At 36.3% G+C, this 22,884-nt stretch overlaps 1 protein-coding gene across 1 annotated transcript in view; it reads right to left on the bottom strand.

Moving 5' to 3' along the window:
• Window positions 1-3,370: 3,370 nt before the first annotated feature.
• Window positions 3,371-22,884, bottom strand: part of DDX1 (DEAD-box helicase 1) — a 40,309-nt gene continuing 20,795 nt past the window's right edge. Inside the window, exons 14-26 of the mRNA XM_079111148.1 lie at window positions 22,748-22,808; window positions 19,289-19,387; window positions 16,398-16,487; window positions 15,547-15,735; window positions 14,813-14,864; window positions 13,165-13,311; window positions 8,159-8,250; window positions 6,427-6,499; window positions 6,240-6,312; window positions 6,115-6,157; window positions 5,396-5,491; window positions 4,974-5,094; window positions 3,371-4,347 (exon numbers count right to left, since the gene is read on the bottom strand). Coding sequence (XP_078967274.1) covers window positions 4,217-4,347; window positions 4,974-5,094; window positions 5,396-5,491; window positions 6,115-6,157; window positions 6,240-6,312; window positions 6,427-6,499; window positions 8,159-8,250; window positions 13,165-13,311; window positions 14,813-14,864; window positions 15,547-15,735; window positions 16,398-16,487; window positions 19,289-19,387; window positions 22,748-22,808 — 1,267 coding nt within the window. The 3' untranslated portion in view covers window positions 3,371-4,216. The remainder of the gene's footprint in view (window positions 4,348-4,973; window positions 5,095-5,395; window positions 5,492-6,114; window positions 6,158-6,239; window positions 6,313-6,426; window positions 6,500-8,158; window positions 8,251-13,164; window positions 13,312-14,812; window positions 14,865-15,546; window positions 15,736-16,397; window positions 16,488-19,288; window positions 19,388-22,747; window positions 22,809-22,884) is intronic.

Consider the following 22,884-nt stretch of genomic DNA (forward strand, 5'->3'; position numbering starts at 1 on the left):
CCCTTCTAACAAATATTCCTTTTTCCCACTAAATAAAGCCACTTGGAAAAAAATCCCTGGTACGACTTTAGAAACAATCAACATCTATAGGCAAAAAAGTCTAGTAGAAGAGAGCCTGCCCCAGATCCTGTTTACATTTACCTACACATTTCCCTTATTTCACATATCTCAAACTTCAATGAAGTGCATAGTTCCTTTTTAAGTCAGAATAAGGCAAGGAATATGATTAAATGGTTTTGCCCATTTAGAACTGGCTGGGAACCAACCTTTTTAATCTGGGCAGTTCTGAGTCATTATCACATGCATTTCTATCTTAAAAAAAAAAAAAAAAGAAAGAAAGAAAAAGAAAGAAGGCTGCAATCCTATTTAAAACAAGTCTGGGTCCTCATTGTAATGTAATATAATGGAGGGGGTGCCCATAGGGGGCTGGGGGGAGAGTCATGTGGTAAACAGTTCATGTAATATGTGAGACCACCTCTATTTGCCAGTACTGATTCAATGCCATATGAAGAGTCAACTTGAAAACAAACTTCGTAAGTGCAACAAGTTACATTTCAATTTGTAAACTGTACAGAATTCTTCATGTATTGTTAGTGTGTCAATCAACGTAACCCTTTCAGAAAGGAATTAGTATGGACTCTGAAAAATGTTATGATACCATTCTGACTGTTTAATAATCTGATTTCTAGGACTCTAAGAAACAATTCACTGCAATACTCTGTGTGTCACAAGTTTAAAGTAAGGAGTGTAAATACTATAAAATATGGAATGAGTGGCTATCGACTGAATGTTTTGTTGAACACTTAATGCTGAACAATGCAAATTATTTTCACCATCTTCATAAAGAAACCAAAGCTTAGCTGACCAACAATCTTACCTTCTGTCAGACTGCTACTGTGGGTTAGAGCCAGATTCAAAGGCAGGCTGCTATCCTGAAAATCCTTTTCAATTCACCTCAATGCTCATGAGTGTAATGAGTACAAAGCACAGCAGTCAATGGATCATGCAGCCATTACAAGAAATACTTATGTTAAATATAGAAACAAATTACATATGTAGTATGATCGAGACTATATACCAAAAAATTTACCAAAAACAGAAACAAACCAAAATGCTAGCAGCAACTACTTTCTCTGGGAATGAAAATATAAATAAAAAGCAGGGAGGGTCAGGCATAGTGGCACATGCCTATAATCCCAGCTACTTAGGAGGATGAAGCAGGAGGATTGTAAATTTGAAGCTAGCCAGGGGAATTTGGCAAGACTCTGTCTCAAAAACCAAAACTACAAAGGGCTGGGGATGTAGCTCAGTGGTAGAGCATCTCTGGGTTCGATCCCCAATCGATCCCCCACCTCCCGCCCCACACACAGAATAATAATAATATTTAGTACAAAGCAGGAAGGGGCAGGAATTACTCTAATCTGAAGTTTCCACATTTTTGTTTATGAGGTACATAAGGCCATTAGTTAGAATCCTTTAGAATTGGTTTCTTAAAGCCAAATCCCTAAGCAATAAAAGCAGCTGGTCTTTTAATTTGGTTTTTTATGCTCTCTCAAGGAGGCCTCTCGTAAGAGGCTCACAGTATCTTCCAGATTAGCAACACAGGGAAGAAGCAAATCTGAGTGAGAGCAGAACACATAAGAAACAGCCTTGCCACCTCCACAAGAAAACCCCAAACGCAAAGCCGCCTTCGTCACTGGGAGAGGATGACTAGCAACCGAAGCCTGACTGAAGGGCAAATCAAAGACTAGGCATGAGCAGGACTGTGCCTGGGCTCCTAGTACCGCAGGCCACGCTAGCCTGTGCTGGAGATGGGTGAGCCTCAGTATTTCTGCCTGCAGAGGAGACAGACACCAGACCTGTGAGTACACTCAGTAATTCTTGCACTGTAGAAGGAACAAAGCTGAAGCTACGAGTCGGAAGTAACACCATTTCGAAGTTAACATTCAACATTTTCCAGCTTGAAGGGCCTCTAAATCAGTACTCTGTATTAGCGGGGGCAGAGGCTAAAAGTTCTCTCACAGAGACCTAAACACGGAGCAACTCACATCAGATCAAGTTATTGTAAGAGGTCGTCCAAGAGCGTGGGCAGCTCTATCCCCCAAGGCCAGCCAGGTCCCTTCTGTCTTTTGGCTCTCTCATCCTCCAAGTATTACACTCTCCTAATAGTGGTTAACTGGTGACACATCAAGTTCCAGTCTGTAGGAGGAGGGAAAGGGCAGATAGCGGGATGAGGCCTAGAAGGCAGTCCCAACCAAAACTCAGGAGGTTCTATCACTAAAAGGAAAAAGGGAGACAATTGGCGTTTCTCAGGCTCAGTGACCACATCTTAACCAGACTTTAAAACATCTGAAGCAGGACTGAAGGAAGGGAAGAAGTCATGGTGATGTGGGTGGAAAGAAAGAAGGCAGATCTCCATACTCCTCTCTGGTCCGGCTACGTGTGGATTCCTTGTGTGAAAGTTGGAATTTCCAGCCGGATGATAACCCGATGAAGGCAAACTCATCATCACCAGCTCCATCAGAGCATTTCTCTCCGGATTACCCTTTCAGACCTCAGAATCATCTTCCAGTAGTAGCATAAAGATAAACGCTGAGGGCTGGTGATACAGCTCAGTTGGTAGAGTGCTTGCCTTGCAAGCACAAGGCCCTGGGTTCAATCCCCAGCACCGCAAAAAACAAAAAAAAAAAAAAAAAAAGATAAACGCTGAAACGAGGAAACCCAAGTTCAGTTTCGAGTTCCACAAACCAGGCCATGCGAACATCCATTTTTCTAAACCCAGTCCTTGCATCAATAAAAGAAAGAAATGAAAAGGATGATCAGAAAGATCCTTTCAGCTCTGATATTTAAGCAATGTGAACTTCAGTCTTTCCTTCGTTGTTATATGTCTGTTGAAAATCCACTGCTGAAGCAGTGACTAATGTGGTGAGCACTGTGAAGAGCTAGTGGTACACAGCTGGGAGACGTGTTCTAAGATATCTCCCAAGAAAGTGGTCCATAGAATAAGTGACGGAATGGTCTTCTCAAATTACTTCATGCAGGCTCTGAACTCCATTTACCAGGTAATGGTTTTCTCACTATAGCCCTCATCTAATTATATACTGAGTTTCACTCAAGATTTTGCTTGAGTAAAAAAATATTTCAGTACTAAAAGATCTGAAAACCATTATATGAGAGAAATACAACAGCCTGTGTTCTTAAGGAAACCATAAAGCAAGAAACTCCCTTATAAACTAAGAGTTAAAAGGCACCAATGGGACTAGGAATATAGCTCAGTGAGAATGCTTGCCTCACAGGCTTAGAGTTCAAAACCCAATGACTACCACCCGCCACCCTCACCCCTACCCCCACACACAGCACAAAAGAACAATTCAATTTTATGTATTTAAATTTTTCTTTTTCTTTATGGCATTTTAGGTAAGAAACAAAATTTAAGGAAGTATATATATTCCAAAGAACTGAGTTTAATTTTGATTTTAAGACATAGTAGAGGGGTTGGGGATATAGCTCAGTTGGTACAGTGCTAGCCGTGTAAGCACAAGGCCCTGGGTTCAACCCCCAGCACCACAAAAAAAAAAAAAAAAAAGACATAGTAGAGGGACAGCAGATTAGTTTTATCTTCCTGGGTATGTATCATCTGGAAAGAAAGGTTCTTAAAAGGAAGGTAATCCTTCAGATACATCTTCACAGGCACTGAACCTCTTCTAACACCACAGGATGCTCCAGGGTTTCCAAACTATCCAGGCAGTCCTCCTCCACCTTGGGATCACCCCATTTTCTTTCACGCCACAACTCTACTTCAGCTGAATTTGCACCCAGACAGCCTTAACCATCTGAAGGTCATCTCCATCAGGACCACTCCCAGTGAAAGACCTTACTCTTAGGACATCTGCTAGTAGTTTCATATGGTCTTTTGCCAAATTCACATATCCATAAACTTAATGCATAAGCCCATAGCATTCTTTAAAAAGGGGGAAAAAAAATCAATATAACTTTAAAATAAGATGCAAAACTTCATGAAAATATAGTGGTCAAATTTATTGTCATTAGGTTGCCATTTTATGAAGAATTCCTAAGACTAATGTTTCTTGACATGCAAGAGTTAGCATTAATAGCTTAAGTTACTATAAATACTGCTACTTGGAAGCAGTACAACTGTTTTAGAGTTTTAAGACTACCGACTTAGTATTCAAATCTTATTCAGTACACATGAAAATCAGAAGGTTCTGAACAGCTGGTTAGGAAGGTAGCCAAGATGCAGGAAAGATGTCTGTGCCTCCTTTTCAAGGGCAGCCAACTCTTGAACGGTAGGTGCCAAAATATCCACATGGCCTTTATAGTTTCCACCTGCATCACACACACAAATCACAAAGCAATGTAAATGCATGCTTGAAAGACTTGTTGGCAACACTTTGGCTCAATTCTATTGCTTTAAACATTGATTCTATCACTAAAAATGTACTACTGGGCAAGTTAACTCCAGAATATTCAGTTTTTAAAATGTCAAATCAATTATTTTAATATAAATAAAGGATTAGGCCTCACTAACAGCCACCTGATTCTCCCTTGGTTTGAAAACCACTTGGTTAGCCTGACTCAAAAGTTTTCAGCTACAAGCTAGTGAAAGACATTCCATGCAAAAGCAACAGTATAGATACTTAAGTTAAAGGGCTCTGATTCCTTTTTCAAAATCACATATTATGCTATTGTTTCCTATTAATTCCACAACAAGTTCAAGCATTATGATATTAACACTTCAAGAAAAATAGCCAGTGCTACTGTCCCTCATTCACATACAGACCACACAACAGAAAACACTGCAAGACAAGTATGGACAAAGTGCTAAGTAGAGGATGATTAATATGCAGATAATCTGCTCTTAACATAACAAGCTGAAATTGCTCTCTTCATAAACTGAAGTTCAAAAAGGGCTTACTCACATTCAAAAAAGACTAGAGTAATTCAAAGCTTACCACCAGCAGCCCTCTTCTGACCATATGTAACTTTCCCATCAAATTCATCCACTGGAACCTTTATATCTGGCTCAACCTGAGAAATGGTGCAGTTCAGGTGTTCTTCTATCTCAGACAAAAGCTAAGAAGGAAGAGAAGATTAAAATATTTCCAAAAAGTAACTTCACTCTGACAGACTTGCATTTTAACAGCATTAAATAAAACCAGGAAAGCTAGAATGCTTACTATCAACGGAAATTAGACTTCTGAAGAGATGGGCTGCGAGTTAGGATTTACCAACTACTACTAACACGACCAACCATTCACTGCTCTTCCTCAGAATTGGCAAAAAAGATAAAAGCTGAACTACAGCTTTTCTGGATAAATGTCGTCTATTTTACCAACTTTAGTAAGCTTTCTGTGAGTCCTGCCCAAAGCCTCACCTGCATCTCATTGTACCAGATGGTACAGCCACCATCTTCCTTGAGTCTCGTGTTGTAACACCCTTTTCCACGACTGCTGCAGACATGGTACCAAACCTATATGAAAGAAGAAAACATGAGCGTGTACACACCTAGAAACGTGCTAAATATTTCACTGTAACTTTTTGGGATAATTTTCTTTTCTTAAGGCATTAGAAAAATAGATGTGTGTCATCTAATTATTAGTGCTATCCACTAATTAAAAAGATCTTCTGAGTCTTTTGAGAATAAACCAAAATTTCCCTAAATGGATATAGTTACAGAAAGAAATTCTTAGATAAAACAAGGGTGAAAAAAATACAACTAGTGAATTTGAGCAACAGGTATTTGGAAGTACCTTATAATCACAACTTCTCTATGAATTTGAAATTATATCAAAACCTGTTACATCATTTCCCAAAATCTTCTATGGCACCATGCCAGAGTGTTTTAAATACTTTTTGGTAAAAAATAATTACATTAAGACGATTAGGGAAAGTCATATTTTGCATTTTTCCTTTCTAACTCTCATCTTATTATTTGTCTATTCAATGAATACAGAAATAAAGATGCCATAAAAAGTTGATTTATATTCCATTTGAAACTAAATTCATTCTAAATAGAAAACCAAAGTGCTTTAATTTCCAACATCTGAAGTCACAACTCACACAATGAGGATAACAGAACACTGAAAAGATTACCTTTTCTTTTTCTGTTGCCACCAGGGAAATGGCCAGACCCATCCTGAAAGATTAAGAGCCATTTTTAGACTTTATTCCTAAAGCACAGATGCTCAAAACAGGGGCACGGGGGTCACAGCAGTTACCTTTCAGCTCTTCCTACTCTGCCGATTCTGTGTACGTAGTTTTGCTTTTCATCAGGCAGGGTGACATTGATAACTACAAGTAAGAATAATGATTACCAACTGCGATTAGTCTTAAAATTTTTCCAAAATATTAAATAGCTTTAGATTTCATAAAATTCAAACTGCAGGCATAAAAATTTCTTTTTACCATAAGGAACACCATGGATATCAATTCCTCTAGCAGCTACATCTGTGCAAATCAAGAATCTCACGTCTCCTTTCTAAAGAGAATAGAGAGAGGAAAAAATCTGTTAACAAATACACTAAAAGATAAAAACAAACACTACCCACTAAATAAAAACTCTAATAACTAAGTATTACTATTGGATTAGAGGTTTAGATACTTGTAATTTACTGGAGCAAGTTTTGAATTTTTATGTAAAATATACATACATAAGATTTGTCTTTAGTTTTGTGTTAAAATAAATCTAGGCAGGAGTGGGGCACACAACTATAATACCAGCCACTTAGGAGGCTGAGGCAGGACAATGGCAAGTTCAAGGTCAGACTCAGCAATTTAGTGAGGCCCAAGAACTCACTGTGCCCGTTTCAAAAATAAAAAGGGCTGGGGATGTAATTCAGTGTCCCTGGGCTCAATCCCTAGTACCAAAAAAATAAAAAATCAATCAATACAGAAAGGAGGGGAGGGAAAGGGAAAATACTGAGGAATGATACTAAACAAATTATATTGTTATAGCATGTGCATGTACAAATATGTAACAATGAATTCAACTACTGTGTATAATTATAATGCACCAATAAAAAATAAATAAATAAATCCAGACTACTAGATATATCATCTTAAAAGTTACACTTTTTGTGACAGGAGAGGAAATCCTAAAGAGAAGGAAATAGGAAGTGGGCCGTCAGAGCTTACCAAAAAAAATACAAATTAGCCTTTGGATGTCACTTATGCCTAGCAAAATTAAGAGATTTAGAGAAGGAAGCTGGCATGGTGGTGCATGCCTATAATCCCAGTGTCTCAGGAGGCTGGGGCAGGAGGATCACAAGTTCAAAGCCAGGCTCAGTAACTTAGCGAGGCCCTAAGCAACTTAGTGAGAACTTGTCTCAAAATAAAAAAATAAAAAGGACCGAGGATGTGGTTCAGTGGATAAGCACCTGTGGGTTCAATCCCTGGTACCAAAAAAAAAAAAAAAGAGAGAGAGAGAGAGAGCGATTTAGAGAAGGGAAGAAGAGTGGAGTGCACCGACGTTTGGTCTAGCACGATCCCCAGGAGGGAGGGTGGCGCACACGCTGAAATGAGGCCAGGCCACACATTTTCAACATCCACATCTATTCAGACTGGGCATGAAAATAAAACCCAACACACTAGGCCCAGTGCCTTCACCTCTTCTCACTAGGAAATAATGTCTGTGCTGTACACTGGGATAAAGGAGAACGTAAGCAGTAGCCACTGACCTCCAGTTCTAAATGGCCAGAGCCCTGTGGCCCACATGTGCTGTCAGCACCCACGGGGGACCCAAGCAATATCAAAACAAATATACTTAATTCTATAAAACCATACTCTAATACTTTTCTTCAACTAATCTGCAAATTATGTTCTCTAAAAGTATTACTACTAACACTTCTAAAACAGGCTCATAGACAGGGCTCAGTTATCCAAGACACTTCTATAAACATATCTACCTGAAAGAACTTAATTAAAACGTTCTTAAATTGAAAATTCTTATTATGGTAGTATTGTGCTGGCAGAGAACATGAAATTCACCAGTTGAGTGTCAAATATGACTAATCTCCACCATGATAAAGATACATTAGGACAAGAATTGCTTTAATAATATTACTGGCACTGATTAAAACTAGAATCAACCCCCCTCTTAAATATTAAGGAAATAAATACAACAACTGAACATTAATACCTTGAATCTTTCCAGATTTTGCTTTCTCTCATGAGGCTTTCTATCACCATGAAGACAAACACATGAGAACTGGTGTCCTTTTTTATCAGGTCCTAGTAAAAAGCACAGATTGTTTGACCTTGGAAAACATATCCTATGACTATGTCGACAAGCCAATAAAATTCAGACTTCAATAGTACCATATAATTCTAGGAAAATCTATACCACAACTTGCCATAAACCATGATTAACACTATTTCTGTCACAGGCACAATGCAATTAAATTAAACTCCATGAAGCATTAAAATTGATTTGCTTTAAAGAACATTTTAAGTTACCCTTTCCAACCTGCAGGAGAAACAGATAAAGCAATATGTCAAGTAAAATGTGTATGTGTACACCAGGAACCTTGCTACTGAGTATAAAACTAAGAATAAAAGAGTTCACTCTTAAAAAAAATAAAATACTTGGGTATCAATCTAACCAAAGAGGTAAAAGATCTCTACAATGAAAACTACAAAACACTGAAGAAAGAAATTAAGGAAGACCTTAGAAGATGGAAAGATCTCCCATGTTCTTGGATAGGCAGAATTAATATTGTCAAAATGGCCATACTACCTAAAGTGCTATACAGATTCAATGCAATTCCAATTAAAATCCCAATGACGTACCTCACAGAAATAGAGCAAGGAATCATGAAATTCATCTGGAAGAATAAGAAACCCAGAATAGCTAAAGCAATCCTTAGCAGGAAGAATGAAACAGGGGGTATCGCAATACCAGAACTTCAACTATACTACAAAGCAATAGTAACAAAAACGGCATGGTATTGGCACCAAAATAGACAGGTAGATCAATGGTACAGAATAGAGGACACAGACACAAACCCAAATAAATACAATTTTCTCATACTAGACAAAGGTGCCAAAAATATGCAATGGAGAAAAGATAGCCTGTTCAACAAATGGTGCTGGAAAAACTGGAAATCCATATGCAACAGAATGAAACTAAATCCCTATCTCTCACCCTGCACAAAACTCAACTCACAATGGATCAAGGAACTTGAAATCAGACCAGAGACCCTGCATCTTATAGAAGAAAAAGTAGGTCCAAATGTTCAACTTGTTGGCTTAGGATCAGACTTCCTTAACAGGACTCCCATAGCACAAGAAATAAAAGCAAGAATCAATAACTGGGATAGAGTCAAACTAAATAGCTTTCTCTCAGCAAAGGAAACTATCAGCAATGCGAACAGAGAGCCTACAGAGTGGGAGAATATCTTTGCCTCTCATACTTCAGATAGAGCACTAATTTCCAGAATATATAAAGAACTCAAAAAAACTACACCAAGAATACAAATAACCCAATCAACAAATGGGCTAGGGAAATGAACAGACACTTCACAGAAGATCTACAAGCAATCAACAAACATACGAAAAAATGTTCAACATCTTTAGTAATAAGAGAAATGCAAATCAAAACTACACTAAGATTCCATCTCACCCCAATTAGAATGGCAATTATCAAGAACACAAGCAACAATAGGTGTTGGAGAGGATGTGGGGAAAAAGGTACACTCATACATTGCTGGTGGGGTTGCAAATTAGTGCAGCCACTCTGGAAAGCAGTGTGGAGATTCCTTAGAAAACTTGGAATGGAACCACCACTTGACCCAGCTATCCCACTCCTCGGCCTATACCCAAAGGACTTAAAATCAGCACACTACAGAGATACAGCCACATCAATGTTCACAGCAGCTCAATTCACAATAGCCAGACTATGGAACCAACCTAGATGCCCTTCAATTGATGAATGGATAAAGAAACTGTGGTATATATATACTATGGACTATTACTCAGCTATAAAGAATAATAAAATTATGGCATTTGCAGGCAAATGGATGAAATTGGAGATAAGTGAGATAAGCCAATCTCAAAAATCCAAAGAGGAATGATCTCACTGATAAGCGGATGATGACACTTAATGGGGGGTGGGAGTGGGACAAGAATGGAGGAAGGAGGGACTGTATAGAGGGAAAAGAGAGGTAGGAGGGGTGGGGGGGAAGGAACAAAATAATGGAATGAATCAAACATCATTACTCTATATAAATTTATGAATATGCAAATGGTATGCTGTTACTCCATGTGCAAACAGAAACAACATGTATCCCATTTGTTTACAATAAAAATAAATTAAAAAAAAAAAAAAAAAAGAGTTCACTCTTGGAAGAACCAAAGTTAAGCATCATGAATTTTGTGACTTTGCTGAAAGGCCAATGCTTAGACGCCTGTCCTCCTCAATTGTTCTAAGCAATGTGGTCATCTGGTTTCTTGGCCATAGCACACTAGAAGCAACCAATTGGAAGAGTGCAGAGGTACGATCTGAGAGGCTAAAGATGTGGTAGCTGCCCTTAAAAAGGAAACTCTTGCACTAACAAAAGTGTGCGGTTCTACCCAGAGTCAGTACAAACAGCCTTCTGGAATAAGACCTAAAGTGCCACCATGAGATAGCCCAGAATAACAATTATGTCATGTGGTTATTTTCTATAGTAAGTTACATTCAATAAAATATACCTGAGAATTCAAGGGACTAGGACTAAAGCATTTTGAAAGATGTTGATTCAAAACAACTAACACACCAGGTGCAGTGGTGCATGCCTGTAATCCCAGCAACCTGAGTGACTCAGGCAGGAAGATCTCAAAGCTTGAGACCAGCCTCAGCAACTTAGTAAGGCCCTAAGGAACTTAGCAAGACCCTTTCTCAAACAAAAAATAAAAAGGACTGGAGATGTGGCTCAGTGTAAAGTGCCCCAGGGTTCAATCCCCAGTACTGTAACCCACCCTCACTAAAAATGGCTAACACAAAACTAATTATTTAGAAGTGAAATAACAGTGAACCAGAATTTCCAGAGGCCTCTAGCTGAGATTCTATTACATTTTGAACTGCAGTGCTTTATGAAGTCATACACATACTCCTCTCTGGTTGGAGTTTTTATGTCAGGAGATGATCCTTTATTCCCCTCTCTTAAATCCCTAGAATCTGGTGCATATTATGTTTTGGTTTTAGTAATGGTTTGGTAAACTTGTTGTCTAGGCAGAAGCAATCAGGATGTTTATGAAGGGTGGGTCAAGGGGACTAAGGAATATTACTATTTGGTCAATAGCACTCCTATCTACACAACTGATTGCTTCATTCAAAACATGGTAGGGAGAAAATATTTCAAAATAGTCACTATAACTAAACTATTCAAGCAAGCAAGTCTGTTTGCCAGGAACTGGGGGAACGTGTTGCTGAACTGTTCACTTGAATGACCAATGTAATGTGTTCTTTATACAACCATTAATTCAAACTTTTAAATTGTTCAAATTTTCTCTTTTTGAGTTTTCTATCTCCTTGATGTACGTCCAATTGAGAGATGTTTTAAAGTCTTCCTCCATGATGGTGGAATTTGTCTGTTACCTTATACGTCTGTCATGTTTTACTTTACATATTTTTTCAGACACAGAGCAACACTGAAATAATTTTTGTGGGGGCAGATGCTGGAGAATGAACCCAGGGGTACGTTTCTTATAGATGGGGTCTTACTAAGTTACCCAGACTCGCCTCAAACTTGTGATCCTCCTGCCTTTGCCCACCAGTAGCTGGCATCAAGGCATGTGCCACTGCACCTGGCAAACAAAGAATATATAGCAAAAAGCTGTATATAACCACCATCTAGCGTCCAGCGTTAACATTTCACCACATCTGCTCTATCACATATCCGTCCACCCTTCTAAACTTCCATGGACTCATTTTATAGTTCTGACACATTTATTTCAATGTAAATTAGACACGGTTCAGTATGGGTACCATTAACTAGTTTAGTATTTACCCAAGTTTTTTTTTCCCCTTTGAGGTAAAACTTCCACACAAAGAAATGTCCAAATCTTACACATACATTTGCTGATCTTTGACAAATTCCCACCGAGACAGAGAACAGCATCGCACTTCTCACGTTCTTCCCCAGGCTCTGGCCCCGCCCCTCCCATGGACGACCACTGTTCTAACTTTTCTTATGTCACAGGTTCACTTTGTTCCCAAATTTCATGTAAGCTGATTTATAGAGTATACACCCCTGTGTGAGAATTTCTTCACTGACCATCCTGAAGTCCTCTGACAGCTGTGTCCACACAGGGAACGTGGCACACTCCATGTGAACTGCGTAGCAGTGCCCCACTGTGTATGCGTTCCACTTTGTTTAGTCAGTCTCCCACTAAAGGGCATTTAGTGCTTTCAGCTTCAGACTATTATAAGAAAAGCTTCTATGACCATTCTTGTACCTATTTTATTAATATGTATTTCCACTTATCTTGGGTAAATGCTCAGAAGTGAATTGCTAGGCCATAAGAAAGCAATGTTTAATTTTATGAAAGACTGCAGGACTTTTTCCAATGGGGTTACCATTAATATTCTCACCAACGATGTAAGAGTACTTCAGTGGCTCCATATCCTTGCCAAAAGTAAATGTTAAACAGCATATAGCCAAGTTTCATCCAGTCTGATACTCAATGCTTTTTAGCAAAACACTTCAGTCCACTGCTAAGCCTGTTTACTCATATATTTAGATTTTTTTCCATTACAGATCTTATGCTGTAATTTCTAACCATTCGTTTTTCATATTTTCCTGTTCCTTTCTTAGCCTTGCTTGGAATGGTTTTTTGCACATTCCTCTTTTCCCAGTTGAGAAGACATACACTCTTATTATAGTAGTGATTACACTTCTAATTTTAATTAACCACTTTATACTCCTTCTGATACAAGGGCCTTAGAATGCTGTGATTTAGGTTCCTTATAAAGAAGGTGTACCTATGTGGAAAATTCTCTAATTGTTCTTCCTAGGACGCATATGGAAAAGCCCTAGGAAAACAGAGATACTCACAACGTCACTGCTTTAAATCCTCTGCACGTGCTCTAGACTGCAGCACCAAGAGTACTAAGCTATTAAATGAGGAAATAAACACAACTTATTTCAAGTGAGGAAAAATTACCTCCTCCCTGTTGCATAAAGTACTGCTCCAAATTATCACAGTCAATTTTGGTTCTACAGAAGATAATTGCTTGATCCATCTTGTGTTCCTTGATTGCTCGGACAGCATACTCTCCCTTCAGGATTTTAATAGCTTCAGACCACATCTCTTGAATACCATCACAACAAAAATATTAGTGAGTGAAATAGTAAGTTCATTCATTCATTTATTTTTGTTTGTTAATACTTTTTATGCTACTTTATAGGGTACACAAACACCTCTAATCATACCTCTAATGAGGGAACAAACACCACACACATATACTCACAAATTCATAGAAATACATGCTCACACCATAACTTTGTTCTTACCTTCCTTGGAGAACTACTCATAATCTGCCCTGCATTAACTTCTCTAAATGCTTCATAAATGTTCATTCAATTATTTTAACTCATCTTAAAGATGATGAATATGCTTTCTAAATCAATCTTAATAACAGGAAGTTCATAATCATATTCTATTATTAATAACATCAAACATAGTTACTCATTTCTTATATACCATTCTCCAAATCTCTTTTTCAGTGTGAGGTTTTGTTATGTAGCTTTTACCTCTCACCGATCTAATACAAGATTTTAACTCAATGGCCCAATATATTTCTATGGCCTCACTGGTCATCTCTAATTGTAGTATAAACTTTGTAAAATTTTTATAAGGAAAATACAGGCAGCAGTAAAAATTGGAATTTTACAAAATATATTCCCAAATAGTGGGATGACGTTGAATTCACGGTGTCTCTGCTCCTCTCCAACAGGCCAGGTATCTGAGCGTATATCATGCAAACTTGGAGTTGTACATAAAGCCGAGTTCAGAGCAACTCATTCAAGCTAGAAGTCAATGCAACCTGAAGACTGGCCATGACCCACTACAGACCTCTGACGTCGACATGCAGCCTAATGGGTTCAAGGCACATTATTTAAGGTCTTAGCACCGTCCACGTACCCTGATGTGCTTTCATAGATTTCTGAAATACTATATGAAGCTAAGTGTCTCAGCTCTGCATCAAGTTGAGATTTAATGTTAGGATTTTTAGATAATATTTGATGGGTACAGAGTTTCATATGGGGAATATGAAAAAGTTCTTAAGATGTGGTGGTCATGGCTGTATAACACAAACGTGCTTAATGCCACTGAACCATCCACCCAAAACAGTTAAAATGGTAAATTTTATATAATATATACTTTACCATAAAATAAATTAATGATCAGTATCAGATCATTCTTCTATCAGTTGTAGCTAAAGATATTTTTCTTTATTACCCAGTATCCCTGATATGACATTTCTTCTGGAACTTCAGTACCAATATAAAATCTATCTCCAGTGAAATCTGCTATTTTTCTATGATAGATAGGAACTCTATAATCCAAAATATTTGTGACTTATATGCCAGGAATCTAATATATACATCCAGTGATTAACATTTCCCTAAATTGGTATTAGCTTTTCTCCCATTTTTTATTATTTTTGTTGCTTTTATTTTTAAACATCCTGTTCTAATTTTGTAAGTGACCTCACATCCTTCATAGGAATAGACAGGATATCAATCTGAGAGCAAACCAATTCATTTCTGAAATCTTTTAACACATTTTATTGATTCTTTCAACTTACCTGGACTGTTAGCACCAGGTCTTGTATTATCTTTTGCATGTACATCATCAGTCTATCAAAAGCAAGGAACAAAAAAAGAGATGGAGAATGTTAAGAAATGACTCAAGACAGGTGCTTTTTTTTAAGGGAGAACTGGATTTGTCTTTAGACTGTATCTCAGATATACATACATCTTTTATACTCTGTAGGCAAAATTATTCTTCAGATTCAGAAAAACCATTAACTAAGGTCTAAGGCAATCAATTTTAAATGTAATAAAAATGCAGGTGTGTTTTTCAGATTCTTGAGCATTTATAATAATTATATTCTTATTATATAAAGGTAAATATAATAACAATAGCAAAAATGAAAAGATGGGCACATGAGATTGATTTTTAGGAAAATAAGGCATATCAAGAGGATATGATGAGGACCCTAATAAAATCTGACTAAAAATGGAAGTCATTACATATACCTGATAAAATTTTTATAAAGAGATTACAAAGACTAATTTTATCAAGGAAGTTGATCATAAAAGTAATTTTGTATACATATACAGAGAAATATAAAAGATGGTGTTTATTACTTTGTCATTTATTTAGTGTCCTTTCAAAAGCCTAAGCTTTCACACTAAATGTCCTGAATTCTCTTTTCTTTGGTATAAAATCTGATTGTTAAGCTTCATTAAAGAGTCCAAGGCTAACTAGTTTGAGTTGCTTTATTCTATACAAACGCTAACATTATTAAGTACTTACTCTAATGTGGTTTTTTCCTAGCCTTTCCCAGAGTCTGTCAGTTTTGGGATTCACTGGGACAACAACATGGTGTACAGTATCTGGAACAGAATCTTCTCCTTTTAAATCAACCCATGTGGGAAAATGCATTATTTTCTCAGAGAGTTTCTTTACATCAAAAGAATGCAAAGTAGCAGAGCAAACAATCACCTAAGAATAAGAAAATGCAAATTTAGATAAAATTTTATTTTATAATAATAATCATATCATGCTTATACTGATGTGGAGTCAAAGTATGCTACCCTGGAATCTAAAGACAAATTCAATAACTAACTATGTTCAACAACCATCAGTGTGACTCTGCACAGGTTCAGTTCCTTCATTCTCACATAGAAATAGTGCCATTTCTTCCTCAAAGACTTAGAAAAACTAAGTAAGGTGAAAAGTTTTTAAAAAATCAAGAATCACTGTTTACTATTTATCCTGTTCTCCCAAGAGCCTCTCCCTCTCAAATGTTTCTAAATGGAACAAGATGAGAAAAATAAGAGCAATATTTTATAAAATAATTTCTAAGGAGGCGATTATTTTTCTATAGCTGAAGTTATTTCTCCTTAAAACAAGAAATAGTAATAATAATCTGGAAAATAAACCCAAAATGCTCTGTAGGTTTTTTTGAATATGTAGTCTTTGGGAACATTAAGAAATTTCCTCAAATTTCTAAAAGCAGCTTTTAAGACTGTTACCTTTGTATATACTATTTAGTCCAGTAATGAAAAAAATGTTTTATAAAGAGTTAATCAGAAAATACTAAAACAAAAACTGAACTTTCAATTGATTACATGTATTTTAAAACTGCGTTAGTCACTTCATACCTGAAGTCTTTTTCCATCTGAGGTAATCTGAGGAATCTGACTGTGCATTCTATTTATAAAATCAGAATAACCTTGAGAAAGAAGTCCATCCTGCAGGACAAGCAAAGAAAAACAAGTTTGAGTTCACACTGAAACCTTTCTTTTCTAAATCAAATTTAAAATATAACAGAACCATACATTGGGGCTGGGGAGTTAGCTCAGCTGGTAGAGTGCTTGCCTCGTAAGCACAAGGCCCTGAGTTCAATCCCTAGTACCACAAAAAAAAAAAAAAAAAAAAAAAAAAAGAAGAAGAAAAAAGAAAACCATACACATATATATCCCTTTATTTTCAAAATGAATATTTTTATTGTCTGCAGTACTGGGGATTGAATCCAGGGGTGTTCTATCACTAAGCCACACCCCCAGCACTTTTTAGTTTCTATTTTGACACAGGGCCTAAGTAGAAGAGGCTGGCTTTGAACTTGCAGTCCTTCTTCCTCAGCCTCCTGAGTCACTGGGATTACAGGTATGCACCACTGCACCTGGCTTCTTTTTACTGGATATTTAAAGGCAATTTATACAACCAACTTCAAGTTCTTTTTTACTTACTTATGAAAAACTACATAAATAATCCAAAATCAGTCTAGTATTTTAGAATGAATACAAGAGTTGATACCTTCTAACATATGTCCTTAAGATTATGACTTTTACATGAAAAATAAAAAAGTCAAGGCTAGGGGTATAGCTTAGTGGTAGGAGCGCTTTCCGAGCAAGCTCAAAGTACTGGGTTCAATCCCAAGCACTGCAAAAATAAAACTAAAAAGCCAGTGTTAGAACACTAGTTCAACCCATTCTGAAAATAATTTTGAAGAATGCCTCAAAAGCCTGAAATACATTTACATTCTATCAGATGGTTCACATTTTATAACTATGACAAAGAAATAGCTGTAGTAAATAACAAACATACCTACATAACTAGTAATGAAGGTGGTTAAATAAACCATGAAGTATTTTCACAATAGAGCATTATACAGCCTTTAAAAAATGTTTACAAATGACAGGAAATACTCATTATACTACAGTTTAAAAAAAAGGTTTTCCCAAATTCCTTAAATCTTGATTTCAACTACATAAAATAATAGTCATTACTCGGTATCCACAGGTGTTTGGTTCTCTGACCCCCATCAGATATCACAATTCAAGGATGTTCCAGTCCCTTATACAAAATCGCACAGCATTTGCATAGAGCCTATGCAATTCTCCCTATACTTCAAACGCTTGTAGATTACTTACAATAAATGTAATATAAACGCTACACAAATAGTTGTTACACCATAATATCAGGGACAATAACAAGAAAAGGTCTATACCCCTTTAGTACAGACACAATTTTGTTTCAAATATTTTCCACACAAACTTGGTTAAATTAATGGACATAGGACCCACAGATATGAAGTGTCAACTATATTTTTTTCTACTAGAACATTTTAAATTTTCTTTTTCTACATTTTCTTATTGGTGTATTATAGTTGTACATAATGATGGGATTGTTGTTACATATTCATACGTGCACACAATAAAACATAATGTGGCCAATATCACTCCCCAACACTTGCCCATCCCTCTGTACTTCCCACCCCTTGGTCTCTTTTCTCTACTGATCTCCCTTTGGTTTTCGCGAGATTCACCCCATTTCTTTTCATTTTACCTATCTAGTCTCCACATGAGAAAAAACATAACCCTTGACCTTCCGAGTCTGGTTTGTTTCCCTTAACATAATCGTCTCCAGTTCCATCCATTTTCCTGCAGATGCCATACTTTCATTTTTCTTAACTGCTGAATAAAACTCCACTGTGTTTATACACCATTTCATTTATGCATTCATCTGTTACTGGACACCTACGATGGTTCCACAGTTTGGCTACTGTGAATTGTGCTGCTATAAAACATGGCTGTGCAAGTATCACTGTAGTATGATCCCTTTAAGTCTTTAGGATAAACGCTGAAGAGTAGTATAGCTGGGTTGCAAGGTGGTTCCATGACGTCTTTTGAGAAGCTTCCATACTGACTTCCATAAGTAGTCACACTAATTTACCTTCCCACCAACAGTATAAAAGTGTTCCTTTTTCTCCACATTTTTGCCAGCATTTATTGTTGTTTGTATTCTTAATGACTATCATTCTGAATGGTGTGAGATGACATTTCAGTGTGGTTTTGATTTGCATTTCCCTAATTGCTAATGATGTTGAACATTGTTTCATATATTTGCTAGTCATTTGTATTTCTTCCTTTGAGACCTGTCTATTCAATTTAGTTGCCCTTTTATTAATTAGGTTATTTGATTTTTTGGTGTAAAGTTTTTTGAATTCTTTACATACTCCAGATAGTAATCCTCTGTCAGAATAGTAGCTAGCAGAGATTTTCTCCTCCTCTGTAAATTTTCTCTTCACATTCTTGTTTACTTGCTGTGCAGAAGCTGTTTAATAGGTCATCTCACTTATTAACTCTTGGCATTATTTTCTAAGCCTTAGGGATCTTATTGAGAAAGTTGTAGCCTGTGCCTATATGCTGGAGTGTTGAAGGTGTCCACTGTATTTATATCAGTATAAAGAGTGGATAAAAATATGCCAAACTGGTAACAATAATTATTATCTCTAGTTAGTGAGATTTTGACTGAATTGTATTTTTTCTCTTCACATATTTTATCTAAAAAAATCATAAGAAAACATCTTTTAAAAGCATGACTATAGGGGCTGGAGTTATGGCTCAGTGGTGAAGTGCTTGCCTGGCACAAGTGAGGCACTGGGTTGATCCTTGGCACCACATAAAAAATCAATAAATAAAAATAAAGGGTCCACCTACAACTGAAAAATATATATATATTTTAAATGCATGACTATATTTCAACATACAGCTTCATCCAGGACCAGGAATCTAACTTGAGACAAGTTCAGCTTTCCAGTTGACACCAAATCATCTAGTCTTCCTGGGGTGCCTACAACAATATCAACCTGCAAAACAGCAAAAGAAGCATCTAATGAGAACTGAAGAACCTATATTAGAATAACCTTAAAATGGGAACCAATATTGTTTACTTACAACAAAAACATGTATATTGAAGTAGTCAATTTATTAAAAAAAGGAGATATAAATAATACTGTATATTAAACTTGTATTTGGAAATTAATGTGAAGATTTTGGCAACTGATTTTGGACATCCTTAACTGTAATAGTCTAATATATAAAATTTATATTTTCTAAGCAAAAAAAAAAAAGTCAGACGAATTCATATTCTGAAATTAAACCAGGATTCAAGGGGTTGGGGATATAAGAGTGCTTACCTGGCATACAGGAGGCCCTGGGTTCAATCCCCAGTACCACAAAAATGACCACCAAAAAAAAAAGGTCAGGATTCAAGACGTAGGTTCACCATTACTCAGCTGTGTGACCTAAACTTATTCAATATCTTTTATTTTCTATTTTCTTATTTTTAAATGGGGGAATACCTTCTGCTTTTGCAAGATGGATGTTATAAGTAAAAAAAGATACATAAAGCACTTTATGCTTAGTTTGCCAAGTATTCAACAAATTGGGATATAATTAACAGTAAAGGTGATTAGATTGTCAAAGAAAACAATATTACTATTTTTTCATTTGCTTATAATAACCCACACTATATTAAATGTCTTACAAGTTTCATTACATGTGACCATTACATGAAATTAATTTATGCTTATAAATTAGTGTTGATATTTATATTTTATATAGATATGTAATGTTTATATTAATATGAATATGTAATATTTATATTTATATATAATATTTATATTTATAATATTTAATATTTATTTATTTACTTATTTATTGCAGCAATTGAACACAGGAATGCCCTACTACTGAGCTACATCCCTGGCCCTTTTTATTACTCCTATTTTTAAACAGAGACACTGAAGTTTAGAATGCTGAAGTCAGACACATTTAGATTTTACAGCTAGTAAGTACCCATGCCCTAAAGTTCAAACAAAAGAAAAGGTGTAATTCAAATGACAGCAAGTTTGATTGGATTTATCATAAAGATTTCAAACATACACAAAAAAGAACAGTACAGGAACCCACTTGCCAGTCCAGAGAATGCTTGCATTCTCCAACACATACCTTATAGTCAAATACAAAGGGACAGTGATTAGAATGATGGGTTTCACAGTGAAGCTGAACTGTGAGTTGTTCATTTTTGAGCATGTTACTTAATATTTGGTATTAACCCTCTTTCAAATACGTAAAAATGGGGAAGCATACCATCGCAGAGTGCTGTTGTGAGAACTGAATAAGAATGTTAGGCATTTAGCACGGTGCCTGGCTCATTTCTAAAAAATAGCCAGTAAAGGTTATGTATTTTTAAGTGTATTTATATGGATGTCTGTGTGAACAAACAAATAAGGTTATCAAATAAAATCATTCAATTTATTAGACAACTCAAAACATTCATCAATAGGCATGAAAAATCATAAATACTTTAATTCTTTTTCATCAGTTTTCTCCAACCTAGAATAAAAACATAGCCTTCTCCTAACCACGTTATCCCTCCAGCCCCAATACTTCAATACCTGGCCCTTGAAACACAGAGCACCACCCTGAAGGGACTGTAGGGATCTAGTATGAGGCATTTATACTCCCACGAAAAATAAAGCAGGCATTTCTGAACCACTGTTTCATCTATATTGGTAATGAGGAGCCAGTTCAACTTTGAGAAAATTATCTGAAAATGTGAAAAATAAAATCCGTTCAATGTATTAAGAACCTACTATGTGCCAAGCATAATGACAGGTGCTATACACAGCAGTGAACGAGACACCATCCTGACATGGTGTGTAACATCTCTTCAGTACAGGATCCAACCAACCATTCAGTTTCCACTTTCTTGACTTCAGCAGGTAAAGTGGACAGAAAACAGGTACAAACAACCACTGGTTTTAAAAAAAAAATTCAGACAGGAAAAGTCTGAGAGAAATATTTGACTTGTACAATAGCACTAACCACTCCATGTGGCCTCTGCACATGGTAGAAGTTAGAAACTGAAATAATTCTACTTTCTCACTCTGAAGCGGACTTCTATCCCAGCATAAGACCCAACAGAAGGATGGTGGAAAGTAACACAGACAACGCACCATGGAAGAAGAGCAGGAGGAAACACATCAGATTCCCTAAGAAGTTGAATAAAATCAAAGTCTGCTAAGAAAGCAAAGGGAATAACTCTGCCTTTATTTTGCTATTGGCTTCAGTCAGTATCTAATTTTGAAATAAGACTGATGAAAGCAGATCTAATTCCCTAAAAGTTCTGCAGCTAGAATATATGAGATGAGAAATTTAGTTATCTTGTGGGAAAAAGAGGACTGGGTTAAAATAAATTAAAATAAGGAACAGATCAATTAAATCTCTCTTACAAACCTCTAAAACAAAATATAACACACTAAATAAAAATATATCAAAGCAATACTATTCAGAATAGTATTAGTAAGTACAGTAATACGACTCTTTCTCTTAATATACCGTAACAGGTCAAATCTAAGTCCATTCAATATCAAATTTAGTTTGACAGGGGCATCGATGAAATTGGAGGGTAACATAGTTATTTGTCATGAAAAGGTATCAGGTGGTTTGGTTTAAAGGATTAAATAATTAAATATTAGGAAAGGAAAACTAGTAAGAAGAAAGTTGCTTCATATTACATGTGTGTACGTATATAAAATACTAACCTTCAGAAAACTGACCAGTAGTTAAGAATTTTCCAAATTTCTTCCACACTAATTGGGATCACACAGTCTTCATTTTGTCTCTCAAAATGACATGCCTGAGCACCATCTTCCACATATATGAACTCATTTCTCTCCTCAATGGCACCACTATGGACTGTCTTTACATTACTTATTCTTCCCAAGGGTCACTGCAAAACCTTCTACTCTTCTCTGCAAACTGCTTTATTAGCATTTTTATCCTCAACTCCAGTTCTTTTTTTCCCATTATCTCAAAAAAGAGTGGCTCATAATTAATGAGAGCTAGATGGAAATTGTCAGGTGCTCAAAAGGCAAACAAACAAACAAACAAACAAAAAAAAATATATATATATATATGTTGGACTGTGAATGAAGGATTTAGAAGAAACTACTAACTGCTTTGTATGCTTCTACCTGCGAGATGTCTTTGAACAAATATACTTTGACCTTGTACTAATTTGATTTTACCTGAAAAAAATTGCACTATATTGCCAAGTGACAATCCACAAGTGCTATCTTTTTAAAATTAGGAAGATTCAAGTTTCTCTAACCTGGTTCCATTGACCTTTTTCTCTATATACATCCATATGCACAACTCACCCCATTATCCAAAACAGAGAGCTGATCCCGAGCTGCGACACCTCCAATTATCAGAAGCTCCCTGAAATAAACATCAAAATGATAATGTAGAAAGAACATTAAAGTCTACTTTACACTGATTTGTACCCATTTCTTTT

The sequence above is a fragment of the Sciurus vulgaris genome, assembly GCF_902686455.1.
Source record: "Sciurus vulgaris genome assembly, chromosome: 14".
Lineage (NCBI taxonomy): Eukaryota > Metazoa > Chordata > Mammalia > Rodentia > Sciuridae > Sciurus > Sciurus vulgaris.